Source organism: Halichoeres trimaculatus, unplaced genomic scaffold (genome assembly GCF_033239565.1).
Source record: "Halichoeres trimaculatus isolate MK-OKI-2021-1 unplaced genomic scaffold, fHalTri1.1 fHalTri1_scaffold_18, whole genome shotgun sequence".
Lineage (NCBI taxonomy): Eukaryota > Metazoa > Chordata > Actinopteri > Labriformes > Labridae > Halichoeres > Halichoeres trimaculatus.
In genome coordinates, this window is record NW_027437196.1 from 10,376,936 (window position 1) to 10,397,826 (window position 20,891).

The 20,891-nt window shown below is 39.8% G+C and overlaps 2 protein-coding genes across 3 annotated transcripts; one reads left to right on the forward strand and one right to left on the reverse strand.

Annotated features, from left to right (window-relative positions):
* The first annotated feature begins 478 nt into the window (after positions 1–478).
* dync2i1 (dynein 2 intermediate chain 1) lies at positions 479–13,490 on the forward strand. Of its 2 annotated transcripts, XM_074693964.1 has the most exons (23): positions 479–605; positions 786–839; positions 927–1,593; positions 1,684–1,751; positions 1,836–2,069; positions 2,164–2,205; positions 2,392–2,442; positions 4,081–4,321; positions 4,470–4,572; positions 4,663–4,792; positions 4,885–4,996; positions 5,079–5,173; positions 5,268–5,397; positions 5,528–5,700; positions 5,909–6,071; positions 9,290–9,403; positions 9,523–9,581; positions 10,515–10,569; positions 10,682–10,742; positions 11,012–11,111; positions 11,206–11,337; positions 12,693–12,916; positions 13,012–13,490. In XM_074693964.1, exons 1-23 carry the CDS (start codon positions 591–593, stop codon positions 13,181–13,183), a joined length of 3,195 nt encoding a protein of 1,064 aa, XP_074550065.1. In that variant the 5' UTR covers positions 479–590; the 3' UTR covers positions 13,184–13,490. The 2 variants fall into 2 exon arrangements, with proteins under 2 accessions (XP_074550065.1, XP_074550066.1); XM_074693965.1 differs by lacking the exon at positions 2,164–2,205.
* A 2,478-nt stretch (positions 13,491–15,968) lies between these two features.
* On the reverse strand, positions 15,969–18,855 carry LOC141807169 (leucine-rich repeat-containing protein 14). The gene is made up of 3 exons (XM_074692951.1): positions 18,229–18,855; positions 17,331–18,125; positions 15,969–17,247 (listed from the first exon to the last, which is right to left on the reverse strand). The coding sequence occupies exons 1-3, from the start codon at positions 18,504–18,506 to the stop codon at positions 16,680–16,682; spliced, it is 1,641 nt and encodes a 546-aa protein (XP_074549052.1). The 5' UTR covers positions 18,507–18,855; the 3' UTR covers positions 15,969–16,679.
* Positions 18,856–20,891: the final 2,036 nt, after the last annotated feature.

A 20,891-nucleotide genomic window follows, 5' to 3' on the forward strand; every position in this document is an offset into this window, starting at 1 on the left:
CAACAAAGCTTAAAACTGTAAATGGCGCCATCTCGTTGTCACTGATAGCAAACGCAGTTGTTTGATATTACAACCTAAAAGGACGTTTAAAAAATCATTTATGTACGTGTATGTGAAAATTAACCATGTTAGTTGACTTTCAATCAAATAAGAGCACACTAACTAATGCTAAAACGCTCTTAGGATGCTAAAACTGCTCCAAAATGATGCGCGAGCACAGAAAAATCGATCAACGGACAAGAGAATTGTATCTATCGAGTAAATATCAACATAGTACGTCGAAATATCCAACAGCACAAGTTACACTACAAGCATCAATCTTTCCAATAATCTACAAATATGTGGTAGAAAAAAAAATGTCTATGTGGCTCAAATGACTAACGGTTGCCACAGCAACTGGCTGTTGACTCAGTAAGTGCTCAGCCGTCGATTAAGCAGTCTGTTGTCAAGCTGAAGTGACGCGTTCTCCTTAGTTTCAACCGACTGCGCATGCGTACCAGAGATTTACCATCATGGCGGCGTCGTTACAAAAATATGTGCTAATTTCTGGCGTTTAAAGACTTCAGTAGTGGAAAAACACAAAAAAGAACATGCACACAGACAAGGTAAGTCGTTAATTTTGTACACCCACTCTAAGGTAGGGCTGTATCTTCCGTTGAAAGTACCGTTTGTGGCATAAACGGTAGTTATATATTAGAAAAAGCTTAGTTTAATGCAAAGAAACTGTCTGTTGTTGTTTGTGCTAAACTTTGATATGTGAACACGAAGCAGTTTTTTTCATTTAGAAATTAACAAAGGAGGACACATGGAGACCAGCTGACCTGAGAAGATACATCAGGGTTAGTTTTTGTTGTAAAATACTACAAAAGGGGATAACTTGGGATTAATATAAATACACATAAAGACGTGTATTGTTGCTTTCTCAGGAGGAAGGCCCAGGGGGTGACGTTCCCAGGAGACGAGATGACTACGATAGGAAGCACCGTGGTGGGGAATCAACGGAGAGACACCGTAGAGACCCAGAGAAGGAGTCCAGACGAGAGAGAGACAAACACAGGGAAAGGGAGAGTACAAGGGAGGGAAGAAGAGAGGTGGAAAATGACAGATATGCAGATAGACATAAAGAGGGCTCACGGGATAGGAGAGGTGACAAGGATAGGGAGAGAAGAGATGAGAGGGAAAGGGAGAAAAGAAGGGAAAGAGACAAGCTGGTGGATGGGAAGAGGAACGATGACGATCACAGAGACAGAAGACGGGACAGAGAAGAAAAGCATGACAGAGACAAAGACAAGGAGAGACATAGAGATAAAGACATGGAAAGGGAAAAGGACCGGGAGAAGAGGAGGGAAGAGAGGGACAAGGAAAGAAGGAGAGAAGAAAGGAACAGGGAGCACAGGAGTGAAAGGAAGATTAGGAGACATGAGGAGGTAAGAGAAGGAGAGAGAGATCTGACAGAGAAGCTTGAACGAGAGAAAAGAGAGAGGCACAGAGAGAGACAGAGACATAATGATGAATATGAAGAGAAGTGGGTTGACAAAGAAAGACGAGAGAGGCACGGAGACAGAAAACACTCAGAACTGAGAGAAGAAAGAGGTAAGAACACAGCGGTGTGTGCTTTTAGCCTGTCATATTGAGGGGCATTTATTTTTATGTTTCAATCAACATGTCTCTTTCTGATGTCAGAACACAGAGAGGAACACAGGAGACATAAGGAAGAGAGAGAACGGAGACACAAAGAAAGGGGGCATCAAGTAAGCATCCTGACCCTAAACTGTAACTCACTCTTGTCAGAATCTTTTGGTCACAGCGGCATGTTGCTGTCTGCTCTCCTCCAGGATGAAAAGCGCATGCCTGACAGCGAATCTAGGGAGCGTCAACGCTTGAAGGGGTCAGATGGAGAGGTCAGGCATCACCGTAGCGACAGGGAGCGAGCGGAACGAGACCGTCACAGAGAGAGGAGGCACAAAGAGAGGACGGGGAGGGAACTGGAAGAAAATCAAAAAGAAAAAGACAGGAGCAGCAGCCCCAAGCAAACTGAAAAAAACAACAGACATGAGACCAAAACTAAGGTTAGTAAACCTGAATTTGATTCTTTTTCTTATTTCATTGGTTTTTTTTTATGATCTCTAATATAATGTATGACATTTTCATCTTGTTATCCAGGAAGTAGCTGCTCTTAAACAAGCTGAAGATTCAGAGGAGCCTGTAAGATATTTGCTGGCTTAATCTAGGACTTTATTAAAAACAGCTGCATTTCTTTGTCTTACATGAATGCACTGCATGCTCCATTTTATTCCAACACTTTTCTCAGCTTCACTAGAAACTTCCTGCAACTTTTTTTGTTGGGTGGTAGAATAGAAGATGTTTTGTACTTGTGTGTCATCTCTGCAGGTTGTCGATGCTGAGGAACAGGCTGAGCAGGAATATGAAGATGACTTTGAGGTGATTGATCTGTCTTTTTTTAAAGTTATGTCATGTTTATCATTTTTCATACTAATCCACTCATTTCATGTTACTTTTGCATGCTGTAATCTGTGTATTCAAAGAAAGTGGTAAGTATTCATACATTTCTGTGTTTGACTGTCTTAAAGATATTCAGTGTTGGATGGCTCAAAGTTTCTTACAGCTCAATGACTCCAAATCAGAAGTTATACTCGGTTTACCCCTATTAGACATGGCAAGAAACCTTAGGGCCATTTTTAACCCAGACTTAACTTTCCATCAGCACACTAAGGAAACTGTTATATCATTTCTGTGATTGGAAAAAGTCATTCATGCACTGATCTTCTCCCAGCTTGATTCCTGGAGCTCTTTCCTTCCAGTATATAAAAAAATCCTTCTCCTGCCTCCAACTGGTTCAGAACGCAGCATCTAGGCCTCTTACTGGTTTTAACGTACGGCATCACATCACTCCAGTCCTTGCTTCTCTATCCACTGGCTCCCTGTGCATTTTAGAATTGGTTTTAAGATTTAACTCAGGGGTGCCCAAACTCTTTTCAGTGAAGGGCCAAAGACAAAGCATAATTGTGCAAAATAAATACTCATACAAGTAATTTTGAAAATGAAAACACTTTTCTTTACTGTTTCACAGAAGGAAGTTACTGAAAATCCATTTGGCACAAATACGAGGCCTATGTCTTCAGAGACATTAAGAGCAATAAAATAAATAAAAACAACTTGGGACACAACACACTCCTATAAAGTAAAAATAGTGCATTTTCTATCCTTTTAAAATGATGAATAGTAAAAAACTGGACACCTGCTTTTGACTTTTTTTTTTACCTAAAAATGACTACTATATCTACATGGATTTACATTTATTTAAAATATATATGTACAATATACAAATTGGACATTGAAACAAAAAGAAGAGACTCCAAGACACTCTCTTGATACTATTAAAATGCCTTTATTATGTCGGCATGGTCATGTGGACCTTAAAAACTAACTTCGACGCGTTTTGGCATCAAGCCTTCATCAGGAAGTCATACAAACAGATGTTAGGCTGTAATAGACCCCTTTAAAGGGGTGCATACAAATTGGACAGCCCCGGTTTAAACGATCACTTTTAAAGCTCGTCTAGGTCTTGCACTCAGCTTTCTCTCAAAAATGTTGACTCCTTATGAGCCATCTCACCGCCAATTTCCATCAGAGCTCCGCGACTTTGCAACGACTTTCCCGAGGAGACAGGGTCTGCAACATCTTTAAAATCTCTTCTTAAAACTCACTTATTATAAACTTGCTTTCATATAATTTTACCCTTTTAATTATATTTTAATGTAATTAGTTTTGTTTTAATTTGTCTGTTATCATGATCTTTTTTGTTGTTTTATTGATTTATTTGCATTTCTTTCATCTCATTCTCTCACAACCCTGTCCTTTTTTTCATCTGATAAAACTCCACCCCTTTCCCTCCTCCAATATTACACTCATTCACTACTTATCTTTATCTGCTTCATGTTTCTTGTCATCTGCTTGGATTCTCTGTCATGTTATAACCCTCAAAGTAGTTTGTAAACAATTTAGTCTAACTTGTGACTGAACATTCAGAACCTGATGGATTTTTTTCCTGTTTCAAAGGACTGCGAGGAGGATTTTGAGGATATGGATGAGAGCGCAAATGAAGATGAGGAAGAGAAAGAACCACAGAATCCAGAGGAGGAGGAGGAGCAGAGAGATGAACTTACAGCACAAAGGCGGAAAGAAATCGAAGCGATTAAAAGAGCGATGGATGAGGAGAATGAGAGGGTGGGGACAGCTCAGTCCAGAAGCAGCACAAGCAGGGAGGAGGAGGAGGAGCCAAAGTGGACCAGAAGTATAGGTGCTTTACAGCATGGCACTTGATGTTTAAGTGGGAGAAACACAGCTGCTAAACTGTGATCTAATCCAAAAACAATCAGTTAATGTCAGCTTGTTCTGTGACAATTACTGCAGAATTTTTTACATCTTTTCTGCTTTTTATAAATCAGGATCTGAGAAGAGTCAAAGTAGAGCCTCCCACCGCGGGACGTTCATCAATTTTGTAGCTGCTAAACAACGTGAAGTCAGCAAGAAAGTTGCCACGAAACAGAAGTATGCTAATATTGTATGATTTGACAAACCAGATAAAAATTTACAAGTGTGTATTCTTTGTCACATTATTTTTATTTACTCTGATTTCAGGAAACGCAGCAAAGAGCTGCTCCGCTTGATTGATCTGGATTTCTCCCTGTCGGCCTCACTCTTGGATTTGCCCCCTGTGAATGAATATGACATGTATATTAGAAGCTTTGGGAATGCAAACACTAAACAGGTCAGTGTTTGTTTTTGTTGTCTCTTTAGCCCTGTACAGATATCTGAAGGCAAAGTTGTAAGGAAAAACAACTCATCCTTGATTCTTCTCAGGCTTACTGTCAGTGTAATGAAGATAATGCTGACAGAGGCATCCAGACAGAAGAGATAGAGGTGTGTGAGAAGTGGACGCAGCATCCGTCAGAGCATAGCGGAGACTGTGGAGGTATGAAAAAGACAGGATTCATCCTTTTTTTGTAAGAGCCTTTAAAATATATATTTTTTGTGATTGTGTTTTGTCTCTGCAGATCCAACCCTCTCCCAGAGTGCACGAGACAAAACCACGAGTGAACTGAGCTTCGATTCACAGCGTTTGACGGCGTTTTTGCACTCAGCCTTACAGGTTCAACCTTCAGTCATGGATCACTCTTTCACTTCCTGCATGAACGTTCTCGTCTCTGACACTAATCCACACTGTCCTCTGTGACTGAATCCAGGTCATGGTCGTTCTCTTGGAGGAGGCTGAAGCTGAGAAGAAATCGCTGAGGAAGCTCAAGTCTCAAACTGACGTGTTGTCTTTCAGCGATGGAAGTTTACAGCTCAACACAAAGTTGCCTTTTCTTCATGGTACTCAAAGAAAACCTTGTTGTTCCAGAAGGGAAATGTCAACAATTTAGAAGATGTTGTTTAAACCAGCTAAAGACGTAATCGCTCTGTTTAAGTAGCATTTTCTTACCAGTTTGTTTCTCAATCGCAGGTCGCCATATCCGCCTGGTGCACTTCTCTCAGGTCCAGAGACACACTTTGATGACAGTCCATGACCCAACATCCAAACCCAGCGCTGTGCGTCTCGACAGCTGCACCATCATCTGTATATGGAACATCAGGGAGCCGTCCAGACCCCAGAAGATCCTATTTTATGAGTCTGAGGTGATTTTAACAGTGAACTAACACCAGTAAGCAAACGCTGCTCTGCTTGCACTTTGGCATGCATTTGTGTAACATGGACAAAAAGGTAAAACTTGAAATGCAGTGCATTAAAAAATAACGCAATCATGTCTGTGTGTCTTTTGCATTAGAAACAGAATAATTCTGCACAAAGCCCTGACAGTAGCTTCTGTTATCATCTCTGCTGCAGGTGCTGTGCTGTTGCTTCAGTCCTAGAAAAGCCTCGCTGGTGTTTGCCGGTACATCAGTGGGCTCTGTGGTGCTCTGGGACCTGAGGGAACAAGCTAAAAGCCATCAGTGTATGAAGATAGGAGAGAATGATTGGACTCTACGGCAGCCAACGTTCTCAACTGGTATGTTGAAAAACATTTAAAAGTTTAATTTGTGGGGCGCTGGTATAGTCTTATGTGGGGATGGGTGAGTATTGATACCAGGTATTGGTATTTGGCTAACTAAATGCTCAAGGCAAAAAAATCTTATGCTGAGTAAGTCCTCCTCACCAGAAACTGGTGCTCGACTGCTGCAGTTTGACACCACAGCAAATCATTATGTGCGTCAGGCCCTGTTCAGACAACATGAATGGACCAGGGATATTTAACAGTTAGACTGTTCCATTTCGCACTTCAGTTTATTTTGAAAAATTACTAACTCTGACAGTTATTAGATTTATTTGTGCTTTTGTGAATTTATTAAAAACAAATCGTAACTCAGAGAGAGTTGTTTAAGTTTTATTTTGGACTTAATGTCAGGGTGACTGTGCTTTCTTTATTTACAACAATCTATCACTGTCATTTGAAATTTAATGTATCAAAAGAGGGGGTACTCGTAATGGCATCGATCTGAAAAAAGTGGAATCGAACATCCCTAGTCTTGTGGTTTAGGTCACATGCGTCATAAGGTTGGCTCTTGAGCAGGCGAGTCCACCCTGTAGCTCCTTTCTCGCATGTCACTCCCCACTCTCACCTCGTTTCCTGCTCTATCCACTGTCCTCTCATCTCTATTAAAGGCAAAAAAGTCACAACACAACATAACATAACACAAAATAACATAACAAGTCGTAACATAACATAGCATAGCATCAAGTAACATAGCATGGCATAGCATAGCATAGCATTACATAACAAAACAGGACATAACATAACAAAGCATAGCAAAACACATCACAACATAACATAGCATAGCATAACATACCATAACATAACATAGCATGGCATAGCAAAGCAAAGCATAACGTAGCATAGTATAACATAACATAGCATAACATAACATAACATAACATAACAAAGCATGGCATAGCATAGCATAGCACAACGTAGCATAGCATAACATAACAAAGCATAGCATGACATAATGTAGCATAGCATAACATAACATAGCATACCATAACATAGCATAGCATAACAAAGCATAACAAAGCATAGCATAGCATAATAGAATAGAAATAGAATAGAATAGAAATAGAATAGAAAATACTTTATTTATCCCCGAGGGGAAATTCAGGAGTCACCGCAGCATTTAAGAAAACAAAAGTAAGAAAGAGTATAGAAAGTGCAAAAAAAGTCCATAAGAAATTAGATGATGTCATCCTGTCCACCACTCGTCCGCCACTCTCCAGCCCAGTCAGTCTCCACCTCCACAGGGTCCAGGACTGAGCCTCCCCAGAAGTCTGTTCAGTCTCTGTCTCCTGGATCCTGTCTGCTCACAGCAGGCGAAGCTCCTCCAATGTGGCGCCGGCGTCCGATGTCAGCTCCGTCAGCCACGTCCGTGAACAGCACGATGCCGCTGGGTTAGCACAGCTCGCTCGTCCATCCCCCGGGGCTAGATCCCACGTTCCCAACAACAATGGATGGAAGGACAGGTCCACGTCGTCACCTCCCAGCTCACATCCGAGAACCAGCACGTCGTCCTCACCTCCTCCTCCTCAGCTCGAGGGAAATCATCAAGCCCTACACTAGTTAGCATTGACATGCTACAGGCTGCTAACAGCTAATTTTGCATGTAAACAATGCAGCCATGGTTACATGTAGGATCTCCAGACAAACACAGGAGAAAAGTAGTAAAAAGTACCGCCGAAGCCACAAAAAGTTTGGTGTCTGTGACCGACAATGAACCATACAAAGTGATGATCCACTCCAAATACAAAGATGACGAAAAAGAGACGAAAAAATTACAAGAAACATAGCATAGCATAACCAAGCATGGCATAGCATAGCATAGCATAATGTAGCATAGCATAACATAACATAGCATAACAAAGCATAGCATAGCATAGCGTAACATAACATAACATAACATAGCATAGCATAGCATAGCATAACATAACATACCATAACATAGCATAACATAACATAGCATAGCATTACAAAGCATGGCATAGCATAGCATAACATAATGTAGCATAGCATAACATAACACAGCATAACAAAGCATAGCATAGCATAGCATAACATAACATAGCATAGCATAACATAACATAACATAGCATAACATAACATGGCATAATATAACATAACATAGCATAGTATAACATAGCATAGCATAACATAACATAACATAACATAACATGACATGACATGACATGACATGACATGACATGACATGACATGACATGACATGACATGACATGACATGACATGACATGACATTAAATGCAGAAAAAGGACCTCTGGGTGGAAGCGAACCAAGCGTTGTCATATGGAAATGCAGCTCCAACCTTAACCAGTGGGCCTTGCTATGTCTATGTTACAGATTTTTAAGACAACATGAAAACAAAACACCAGGCTCTTGCATTATGTTTGGCTCACTTTACATTTTAATGTCACTTTTTTGTCATGTCGGAATCAACGGCTTATAAAGCTGATTCCTAGAAGACCATAGAGGGAAAGTGCAATAAAGACAATGTTACTCTTCGTGCCATTGTACCCCCAAAGAAAATGATAACATCTTCAGGGTTTTTTTAACAATCATGAATTAAAATTAAGACTTTTTGAGAGCTTTCGCACATCCATGGAGTGTAATTACACATCTGTTTCACTGCCTTACAGGCCAAAAAAATGATTTGTCAATAAAAATCATTAGAGATGATATTAAACTTCAACAATAGAAATTTAAGCAAGTGTTGGTCTTAATTTTTAACAAAACGTAACACTTAACCGATAAAATAAAATCAAAACTTACTTAAATGTATTAATTTTCACCATATTTTTGGTGACTTAACAGCCAGATATCGCTGGATGTAGTAACAGCTTTGGTTGATGAGCAAAAATAACTAGCTGAGCTGCTGAGAAGTGACAGATATAATCTAATATCTGTTAAAACAAACTTATGTGCAGTTCACATATGATTTTCTATTAAAAAATGTCTAGAAATAGCACTTCAGATTTCCAAAATCTTTTTTTCTCCAACTTTAAGCAAATCAAGCCTCTTGATCTTTCACTTGGATGTTGTCAGCAGTCAGTAAAAGGTGAAACGTGCTCGTCTGAAGTTCAAAGGCGGCTGTCTTACATAACAGCGGTGTGCTTTCGTCGCAGCATGTGCTTATATCTTCTCTTTTGTCATCTTGTCAACACAGATGCGGTGATGGCCGGTTCAGGCCATTTCTCATCCGTGACATCTGTAGAAGTTGTTCCCTCTGCTGCAGGATGGGGGCTGGGACCAGAAGTTCCTCTTTTGGCATCTGAGGAAGGTATGTAGAGTGTAAGAACAGCTGACATGATGATTTAAGCTCTTGAATGCGTTTTTATAAGCATGCAGTCTGTTTTTGTTGTTTTTATGTTTGATTTCTATCCTGTTTATTTTATCCAGAGTCATCAGGGTTGTCCTTCCAGCTGGCTTCTCTGGATGACAGCGGGGTTTTAAATTTCTGGGTAGGTTGGGCAACAAGGAATATCTGACATATTTTCCTCTCTGCATCTCTCCAGTGTGGGCGCAAAATTTTGAAAGAGTTTTCTCTGGAGAGGTGTGGAGTGAAAGTGACAGGTTAATGTTGGAACAGAGTTCCTAAAGGTACAGGAGGGTAAATATTAATAGATTTGGCCATTTTAATAGTTTAAAGGGGCTGTGAGGAGTTTGAAAGTGATTTTGTAAAAGTCTCCCTTCTAGATATATGCCTGATTGAATCCACACTGTAAAATGAGATTATCAGCACCAATATTACTGGTTACATGTTATTTTAAATTGCTACTTCTTAGCTTCTGGTTCAGCTCGACCCGGACGGGATTAATTTACGGCACGCCTAGGTCTCTATGACAACACCACGCTGGCTGATGAAGTGAAGTAGTGAGAACATAGACATCTGTGTTTTTATCTGCTAAAACAATTTCTGTGACTAATTTTGAAGTGATGGTGGACACAGGAGCCTAGCTGTCAGACAGAAAAAGGACAGAAGAGAAGAAGAAGAAAACTAAATGGCAGAGTGATACAGTCTGGGCTAAAGGCTAATTAGCCTTTAGCTCAGGCTGTATTAGTCTATCAATAAAATGAAGAGTGAGGTTATGTTAGCTCAGCTTGGTAGATGACTGGATGACAGGATATAGCTAATCAGGACACTGCTAACCAGGATTCACTAATGTTACACATTACGGACGTGTCTTAGAGCACCGGGCTGCCAGCTGCCAAAAAAAGAGGATAAGTTGTAACTAGTAGGACCCTCCCAATAAATAAATGATTGCAGACATATCGTCACGAATCTTCAATTTATAATGGATAAATCAAACCAGTAGATAGATGCTATAAACCCCATGCTGTGCACAAACTCCTGTCATCACAGAGTAGCACGACTTCACCTCTGTGTCCTTTGGGTGGTGGTCGAACTCCCAAAATCCAACGACGCTGGCTCACCAACAGATCTGGGTAAGCCAGTCACGTGTGTGAGCACCCCCAACTTTGTCTTTGTTACTTCTTGTCCTCCTCTTCCTCTCACACGTGATTCCAGCTTCACCCTCTGCTTCTCTCCCTTACCCAGGGCTCAGGCCGGGGGGCAAAGTGAAGCTGCTCCACAGCTCTTCGCTCCTTGCTGCTGAGAGGTGAGATTGATAAACAGCTTGTGATGTTCATCCGTCACTGACAGTAAGCAGGCTCAAAATACCCCAGGATGTCCGTCCCCAGAGGAACACAGCTGCTGGGTCGTCGTCACACAATCTTGTTTTTGTCAAAGCTTGATGAAAACATATTGACACGTACATGTACAGTGTGGATGCGATGTGGTGTCATATTCCAGTGTTGCCTAGTTTGTTTTTGGCTTGCTATGTTGCCACCTTTGACCCCTGTCTTTGTGGCTCTTGTTGTTTCTCAGGGTATCACCTCGAGATGCTGTGAAAACAGGACCAGTTCAAACTCTTCACTTAAAATTCCTCCCCACAGACTCCAACCATTTCTTTATCGGCACCAATATGGTGAGCATGACCGTTTTCATCTGACATCGTAGATATCATAAAACTAATGCGCTGATTTAGTTTTCATGCGATGATCACTGTCATTTCTGTCCAGGGTCTGGTCAATCATGGAACGAGTCACGGTTTGAAGACTCCACCAAAGTTTTACAGATTTCAGGAGGCTGGAGTCCGACCTGTCAAAGTCACTTCAATCAACTTTTGTCCGTTCTGCTCACATCTTTTCCTGGTGAGAGTTTGGTAAAAACTGAACTTATGAAGTTTGTTTTTCCCCAAAAATGAGAAAAAAAATGAAATATTCAAATGCAAAAGAAAATAAGTCTTCTCATATTTTCTGTTATACACAAAAATAAACCAACTACCAGCTTTTTAGGCTGCTTTTATTTTCAGAATAGGTTGAGAGCAGATATTTAAAAGGTAAGGAAAGTAGAAAAACAGTTGCATTACATTTTTTTGTTTAAATTCTGATTTTGAAGTATGAATCCTTGGTTTAAAATCAGAATTTTGACTTTTTCTACTAATATGTATTTTTTCTCATGATTCTGTTTTTTTCACTCTCATATTTCTAATTTTCTATTTTTTTCCCATCATCCAGATTTTTTCTCTTATAACTCAGATTTTTTTGGTCGTATTGCTGTTAATTTTTTATAAAAGTATTTTCCTCATGAATAATACTTTTTCCTTAAATTCTGTTTTTTTTCTTATGATTTAATTTTTTTGCCTCACATAATTCAATTTTTTCAATAACTGAATTTTCTCTTTTTTATTTTCGTTTCTCATTTCTGATTTTTTTTTCTCACAATTCTGTTTTGTCTTCTATTTCCATTGTTCCCATATGATTCTATCTTTTTGTCTTATAACTATAATGTTTTTTCCCCATGCTTTTTTTTCCTCCCCATAAATCTTTTTTCCTTCATAATTCTTTCTTTTTTGCTGTAATTCTTTTTTTCTCATTATTCAGTATTTTTCTTATAATTTTTTTCCCTCATAAATCTTTTTCATTTCCCTACATAATTCTATGTTTTTGAACATAATTCTGTTGTTTTCCACATTAATAATTTTTTTTCTCTCAATTTTTTTTTTTTTTTTTTTTTTTTTTTTCTCAGAAATGATATTGAAGTCTGACTTTTTTCAGATGTATTAATTTTTACCTTAGAGTTCTGTGATTAATTTCTGAATGATGACTTTTTTTACAATTATTGTTTTTGTTTTCTCAAATATATCTGTTTTTTTTTTCATCAGAATACCAAAGTAAAGTCAGAATTCTGAAGACTTTGGGCTATGATTTATTCCCCCAAAGAATATGGAATTTTTGTTTTTACCTGAATTTTTTTTACTAGTTTTACCTTTCAGGAAAAAAAAATCTCTTGGCCTCCTTTATCTTCCACGTGTATCTGATCTTTCTGATCCATCTTGATTCTTTTGAAAAATGCAGTAGCTCTACTACTGCTTTCCTGCTATTACAGGAAAATGCAACACTGGCAGTGGTTAGCTTGACGTGCAGGACAGATCCCACGGTATTCAGCACAGAAAACTAACAGGTAATAATGTAAACTAATAATGTAATCTGACTTTTTCTTGAAGGTGGGTTGTGGTGATGGCAGCATCAGACTGCACACAGTCAGTCAAGAGCAGCCGGTGGCCGAGTGGACGAACAGCACAGCAGGTGAACCTGTGGTCTCACTGCAGTGGACCCAAACCAGACCAGCAGTCTTCTGTGCTCTGGACTCAGCCTCAAACCTCCACATATGGGACCTGATGAAAAACGAGACAGAGCCTGTGGTCACAGAGAGGATTCACTCTGACAGGTAACACCTCACACACACACACACACACACACACACACAAAAACACACATTTTAAGGATCTCTCCTGCTGATGCGTGGTGTGTGCTTTCTCTCAGGGTGACGGCTATGGCTGTGTTTGGAGACTCAGGACAACAAAACACATACTCAGGAATCGCACTGGCACACGAGTCTGGAAAAATAGAGATGCAATATTTTTCCAGAAACTTTACCGTTCCTGTTCTCGCAGAGGAGGAGAAGCTGAAGGATATGATGAGTGAAGCTTTCTGAGGACTTTACAGCAGCGTTTGGACTGATGTGTTCATGTCATGCTCACTGTATTTATATAATCTAGAAGAGCGTTAAGATCAACATATGAATCTGTTTGAATCATTGATATACTTTTGTACCAAACATATTGTTTATAACAAATTTTAATTTGACTATTTTTTCTTGATTGATGAGGAAGGGTTGGACATTTTGAATTCTAATAGCTTTAAGAAGTATCAGAGTAAAGACCAAAGATTTCACACAATTTAAAGAAACAGTTCATGTAAATGTCATGTAAATATTGATACTGTTTGTTAAATATTTCTTTACCACCTATAGTTATGGATTTGTTCATTAAACTGAAAGTATCTGTAATTGTGTTGCGTGATGTTGTGCAGTTTCATTTTGTATCACAGTTCTTAATTCTCATTTCACATGGGGATACTTCTTATGAATCCTGTAAATATTTTAAAGCTATGCTAATTTGAAGGTTTCATGTTTACCAAGAACTAAAGATTCTCACATGTCCTGGATCTACAGTCAACACGCAGCCTTGTCTGCCTTCAAGCTATTGCTGCCCGTTACAAGAACCCTGCTCTACAGCGAGTCCCTACCAGATGGATTGTTCATGTCCCTCACATCTAGATCAGTCGTTTACTTGTCTATTTTCGTGTCTGTTTCCTTGCCTCCAGCATCTGCAATTTCCTCAACTCACATACATCAGCAAGCTCCCTTTCACATCTCCCCAACTGCAGGAAGGGGATTTCGTTTTTTTATAAACTGGGAAAGCTAGAACCAAGAGCCACAAAAATGACTGTGGTACTACAGAGAGCCACATCACGCATGGGATCTTACAAAAACACTTCCTCTCACACATAAAAAAATGACATGAAATGAAAATCAATATATTTCCAATTTTCAAAGCAAGGTTTATTGTGTTTTTAAGTGTATGTAAATTCCTACTGGAGAAGAGAAACTGAAACTTAAGTATCAATCCCAACTGATCCCAAAGTTGGCATCCATATATATGGTTTAGATTGATCAGCACACCACAACTCATAACTATATATATTTTTTTTTATGAGTGGATCGAAGAGCCACACATCGAAAGGCAAAGAGCCACATGCGGCTCGCGAGCCACAGGTTGGCCACCCCTGACCTAGTGGTTGTGTCAAATTTTTTGTAAAAAAAAACCAAAAACGTTCTGTTAGACTCAATTTGATCCACATTCCAGAAAAGTCCACAAAAAATATCTTATTTCAAGATATTAAAAGACAGAATGATACCTGAGTAGCTAAAGAGTTCTATGAAAAATATAGATGTTGTTCTTGTTTCAAGAAATTTTTCTTACTCCATTGGCAGATTTTTTTCTTCTTTACAGGCATTTTTTTTTATCTTTAAAAGTCCTCCTTCTCTTGCTGAAGATACAAATTTTAAGTTGTTGGTTAATTAAGTTTTAGTTGTTGTTTTCAGAAATCAGATATTATAGACAGATTTATGACCCAGAAAAAAATCAGTTAAAAAAAGTTTATTTACTGACCAAACCAGCAAATCAGTGGCCCAAACCTTTTTTTGCACCTCCTAGTTTAAAAATCAGCAAAAGGTATGGCGTTTTTTGGGTTTGGTGGATTATTTCTTTCTTGTAACAGTTCTTCTTGGCAATAACTCTCATACTGAGCAGCAGAGCTGAGTATGTGGGATGCGCCCATAAAAATAAAATAAAATTTCCAAATCTTTTCTGCCAGCGCCAAACAACTTCCCAGACGCATTGCCACAACAAAAGAAATGATCTAAGAAAGCTGAGTAGTGGTTATTGTGACTAATAGTGGAGAGCTGGGACTCAAAGCAGGATCAGTCTAAAATGTGGAAGAACCTTGGTGACGGGGCTGGTTTCAGCTGGAGATGTGGATCAAACACAAGGTGGTAAAGACATTGTTTTAAAGAGGGATCACATTTTAATCCCCAGTTTGCATCTGATGACAACTGTAACGACTCAAATCCTGTTGTTGCATGTTGTGAGTGAGTGTCAGACAGGTGTCTGAAAACTGAGTGGCTCTCCGTCTGGGAATCAGCTCCCTGCTGCTTCTCCACCCCGACCTTCATTCCTCTAAATAGGACGACACTGAGCCTGTCACAGTGCTGTTGACTGGAATGGCTGTCTGCTCGTAGTGATTAATGGCTGCTTCTCTTTCCACGTGATCAAGAACACGACAGGTATCTGTACCTCCAGCCTTCAGCGTTCAGCTTGGTGGATGTGCTGTTGCATTTCTGCTCTATGCAAAAAAAAGAGGAGGATAGAAAAGACAGAGAGTGTTGTGCCTGTTGGGCCCTGAAAGTCTTTTACACTGAAACACTTATTCTGTGATGGTTTTCTTCATGTTCTGTTTTAATTTAATGCGGGAGTCATCAACCAAGACTCACAGCATGACAGGGATATGGAGGCCTTAAGGCGAGAATACGTCTGGTTTGACTTTCTACTGATTGTTGGTGTCTCTTGAAGTGTTGCTTTGGCTTTGTCTAACTAATAAAATTATTATAATATTACTATCATGATTAAAATGACGGAATATGGAAAATGAATAAAAATAAAATAATAGTAAAATATTTAAAACCAATATTAAATTAATTAATAATAATAACAATAATAATAATAATAATGAGAATATAATTTGTACTTGGGAGGTCTAAGGGATGAAATGCATGCACTTATTTTGCAGGAAGAAACTGGGATTGAATGGTTAGGATAACTCACACAACAACTCTTTCCTTTATTTTGCAAATTTATTCTGTAGCTTCATGTACATAAATTATTTTGTATGACACAAACATCATTTGGTACACAGATTTCCTTGTGATGATGATTATCTTTTGACATCATTTATAGAAAAAGCGAAATCCCAATTTCATTAAGACATTCAAGAGAAGTATGAAAAATATGCAGCAATAAGTTCATTGGATAGAGAATAAAGCACAGAAAAAGTAACAGTTACGTTCAAAATACATCTTATATGTATATTTCTGTTGCTAGCATTAAGTGATCACGGATTATAAAAGATTACTGAAGAAGGGTCATGGATTGAGAGTTCTGAGGGATGTAAAGGCACCAGGCTGAAAGCCTGTAATCTTTGTGTTTCACATGTAATAAAAATGTTTGTGAAACCAAATCAGAGTGTTCTTGTAAATCAATGAGAAAGTCAGTGTTTAGAAGTTGCAGAGCACCATATCATTAAAGCATGGATTACTGCTTTTCTCACAGAGAATAATCTGAATTTCAATCTTAATTTCTTAATTATCCTCTGGTTTGGCACCTTATCACTTCAGTTATTCACCCTGATTTTACTGTGAGCACCACCAATACGTAAGAAGACATGATAAAGCCCTAACCATGGTCTTCATTGTTGACTAAAAAACAAATACAACACTGTGAAAATGTTGAAAACTAGATTGTCAAAGACATTTCTTTTGCATGTGTCGGTAAGCAACAAGAAAACCACCTCTCCTCCACTTCACATCAGCTCTAGTCCAACAAGTCTCTATCATAATTGAGCAGGTCGCAGGTCAGAAAGAGGTCAGAGCGACCGCTTTCCATCAGCACCCGGTTGAGCTGGCTGCTCGTCAAGTTGATCTCTGTGGCTTCATCCAGTGGCCAATCTAAGAGCTGCGCGCTGGACGGCAGGTCAGGAAGCCCCGGCTGGTAGTCCTCCAAAGGATTTGGATACAATAGGTGCCGCAGACAAGGCATCCTCACAGCCATCCTCACCAGATCCATGAGCCCGGCCATGGAGAGCGGGTTCAGGGCTAGGGCTAAGCTCTTGAGGGACCGGCAGCCTCCCAGTGAGGGCAGCAGCAGAGCCAGGAGGCTGTCAGTGAGACCACAACCACCAAGAGAGAGGTGCTGGAGGCTGCTGGAAGCTTGAGAGAGGAGGCGACGAATTGAGGGCAGAGTGCTTTCATCCAAAGAGTTCTCACTGAGATCGAGCTGTTGCAGCGTAGAAGCGTGATGGCTACAGGAAAGATAGGCATGGTCTGCTGGGCTCAGGTTCAAATATGGCAGCTCTAGTACCTCCAGAGGCTGAGGCAGAGAACTGCAGGAAGAGGACAGGAAGAATGAACAACACATTCATATTCACTGGTTCAAGTATGACAAAAATGAGAAAATAGGTCAAACCTGAGCAGCACTCGTAGTTGTCCTGGCAGTCGCAGAGCGGTAAGGCTGAGGCGCCGCAGTTCTTGAAGCTTTGCCAAACCCTGAGACAAGTCCCTCAAAGCTTCTTCCTGACCAGGGTGGTCTCTACGAAAGTCCAAGTTACAGTAGTGCAGACGGAGAGACTTCAGAGCGGGAAAGGTGGAGAGTGGAGGCAGCAGCTCGACCAAGCCGCTCACTCCGAGGCTGCTGTAGCGAATGTCGATGCCAAGGAGACCCTGATGGGGCACGAGGTCCAACAAAGATTTGATACTGGACACTGAAATCTCTTCCACACGAAGGTATCTGCACTGAAGCTTCAGGGGCCCCTGTGTGCTGAGTGCTGCACGAACACGCTCCCAGGAACGAGCGTTCACAAACAAGTCAGCTCTCACGTGTACGATTACATCACTATGTGCATCTTTCTCTTCTGTCTCCTTCTTACTACTTCCTGTTTCTATCCTCCTCTCTATCTCCATTCTCCTTCTGACCCCTGTACTCAGATCAGCTCCTCTGCTACCTCCCTCTAAGTTTTCACTATCCACTTCGGGTTCCCTCTTTCGCAGCCCCCTCTCTCTTTTTACATCTTTTTCTCTCTCCAGAGCTGAAAACCTTTTCCTCTCCCGCTCCCCTTCCCTCCTCTGCGCCCGCTGTGCTCCTGATCTGGCTTGAACCACCATGGTGCAGAGAGCCACGGTGAGAGACCAGCCTCCCATGGGGTCTCCCATTCCTCCTTCATCTCCTTGGAGTCCACAGAGGTCCAGTACTTGCAGTGCACACCTAGGAAAGAAAAGATTTGATTCAGTGTCACCACACGGCGCAACAATGGGTGATCATGTCACAGACACTAGTTTTGGGAATGGGATTATAAAATGCTTCGCACCTCCGGTCTGATAGTCCTCGTACAACAGCAAGTAGCAGAGCCTGGATGCAGAGTCGATTTGGTGCGATTAGTCCCTGTTTCCTACTTCTTCCGACCCGTAGGGTCCGCTCAGGCCACCTCTGCACCAGCTCACCCACAGTCAGCGGTCTGCAGCTGCTGAAGGCGGCCTCCAGCAGCGCTCTGTACAGCTCCCTGGGCACCCACCTGAGCCAGCAGGGCGACGAGCTGTGGTCACTCACCACCTCCCGGGCACAAAGGCTCACCAAGGTAGACACCATGTTCGCACAACGAAGAGAAAGTTTCAAGCTGAAAAAAACAGCCTCCTTACTGAGTGCTGCGTCCAGCCCAAAGCGTCTAATGTTACCTGCCTAGCCAGCTGGAACTAGCTGAAAAGCTAAGATTAGCTTTATGACAGTAACTTAAATCCGTCTTGTTAAGCACCGAAAAAGACTTTATAACAAAATCTGATATCTACTTAAAGTTTTAACCTTTAAGTGTTGATATACTAAACGCTGGCACATCCTGATAGCTAGCTTTACAAACTGCAACTGAGGAAGCTGCTAATGCTGCAGCAAGAGGAGTGTTTACAATTTTGACCGACGTCGTTTGGTGACGTCTTACGCAAGAAGCGACGTCACGGCACGGATTTCAAGCGTTTCCATTGCTCTTTATTATATATTTTTTTAGTAAGAAAAACGTTTTTTTTTTTCATTTATTATCCTTGTCTTATCCTTATCTTATTTATAGATTATTTTAAAACCGAATAGGAAATCTGAATGCCTTTCAAAATATAATTCAGCCGATCTTTATCTACCTAAATGCCAAATCAAATCAAACATTATTTTACAGGCCTTAATGTTATATTATTCACAGAGACCCAAGAGAAGTTAAAAAGAATTTATCTCATCTTAGTCTACCATGAGAACAGGACTTTGCAGCATTTATTAAGCAAGTTACTTAGAAAACTGTAGTTTTTGTAATGCATTTTACATTTTGTTGTTCTCTCACATTTATCTGGTCTTACAACAAAATTCCCTCTGATGGAGGATCAAGAGTATAATATTCTATGTTCAGATATAAATAGAATGTACCTATGGGATCTATTTAAGGAAATTATACTTGGAAATGTTTTTGACTTGTGCTAGAATCGGAGCCCAGGTTTCAGCTTGAGCAAGGCTCCCAGACACTTTGAGAAGGCGTTGACATTGCTGCCATGTTTATCACACTACTTTTAACCTTCAATGGATGTCAGCATTGTTGTTGTTGTTTGACTCTATAATTTTAGCTCTGCAAGGACTTCTGCATCAGCAGCAAGAGGTGAAAGATATGAACTTAGAGACAGAGAATGTACGTGAGATAGTTACTTAAAGTAAAGTTGAGGTTTGAATTCAGTGGAGAAATACAGATTAGCAACGCCATGATAAAAAACAAAAAAACAAAAGCAAATAAAAAGTAGCCTACTCAAAGTCAGGTAGTATTTTTTTCATTGGATAAGTAAAACTTGTTTATGATTTTATATTTATTTTGTACCCATGTTTACAGATTTGTGATTTACCAAGGGAATCTCTGTAAACTACCAAAATTATTTTCCAGGTTAATCCAAGTATGCAATTAGCTCTGGGTAGAGAGACGCACTGGATATCGTGCAAAAATGTGAGAACTGGCATGTAATCACAATGTAAGTCACTTAAAAATCCATATTTTTTTTCTCTTTTCTGCATGTGAAACTGGAAGTAATAAAAGTAGATCGATCACTAGATGGCGCCAAAGGATCACATGCAACTACACCCGTCCTCCCACAGCCTGTCACTGTCATACCAAATATCAGTGTGAACTTAAATGAATCTGTTTAAAGTTTCCTGTTTACCTTTCCTGTTATTTGTATTAACATTATTATGCTGCTCATATTTTCAAACATCTTTTGGTTAAGATAAAACTGATTAAATTTCATCCTTGATCAGACCTTAAAAGGTTTTTTGTTCAGGAGCAGTGAGTCTAATTATGATGATGATGAATTCAATTTCAGTAATTGGATTCATATCATGCGAGGAAATTTCCCCTTGCTCGCTCAGGCTTTTAATTTATGTCTTAGCTCTAATGGATGCTTTGTTTGTGAATGTAATCACTTTGCTTTATTTAGAGAGGCTGAAGGACTTAGGGGCACAATTAAACACTGCCATTAGTGCATCCACAAGTCACAGACAGCTTCAGACTCACATAAATACAACACAGACAAACATGCTTGACTTGATTTATTGCAGGGCATTGTTGTCCATCCTCTTACTTCTGCATTTAATAAGAAAATGTTTAAGACAATGTCAATAAAAAGCAAACAGACTCAAATTTTTGAAGTTTGACATGGTTATCCTTTATATTGTCATTTCTTTTTTATTTCAGCCCTATTTCAAAAGAAAGAAGGAACGAGCTGCGGTAGAATAAGTCGCTGTCTGAATCTAGATCACAAAATTCATGTTTGTTAGAAAGTTTTATTAAAAGAACTAAAGCTTAAAAATTGACATACTTTTTGTCGGCAGTACAAGATAAATAAAGAATTAAAGCTATAAAATATCAGTCACAACTGAGGTATCTTCCTTTGTGCACAGAGTATGTTCAACCGCACATGTTGAACGTGGAAATCTATAAAAGTTGAGATAGCAGAAACA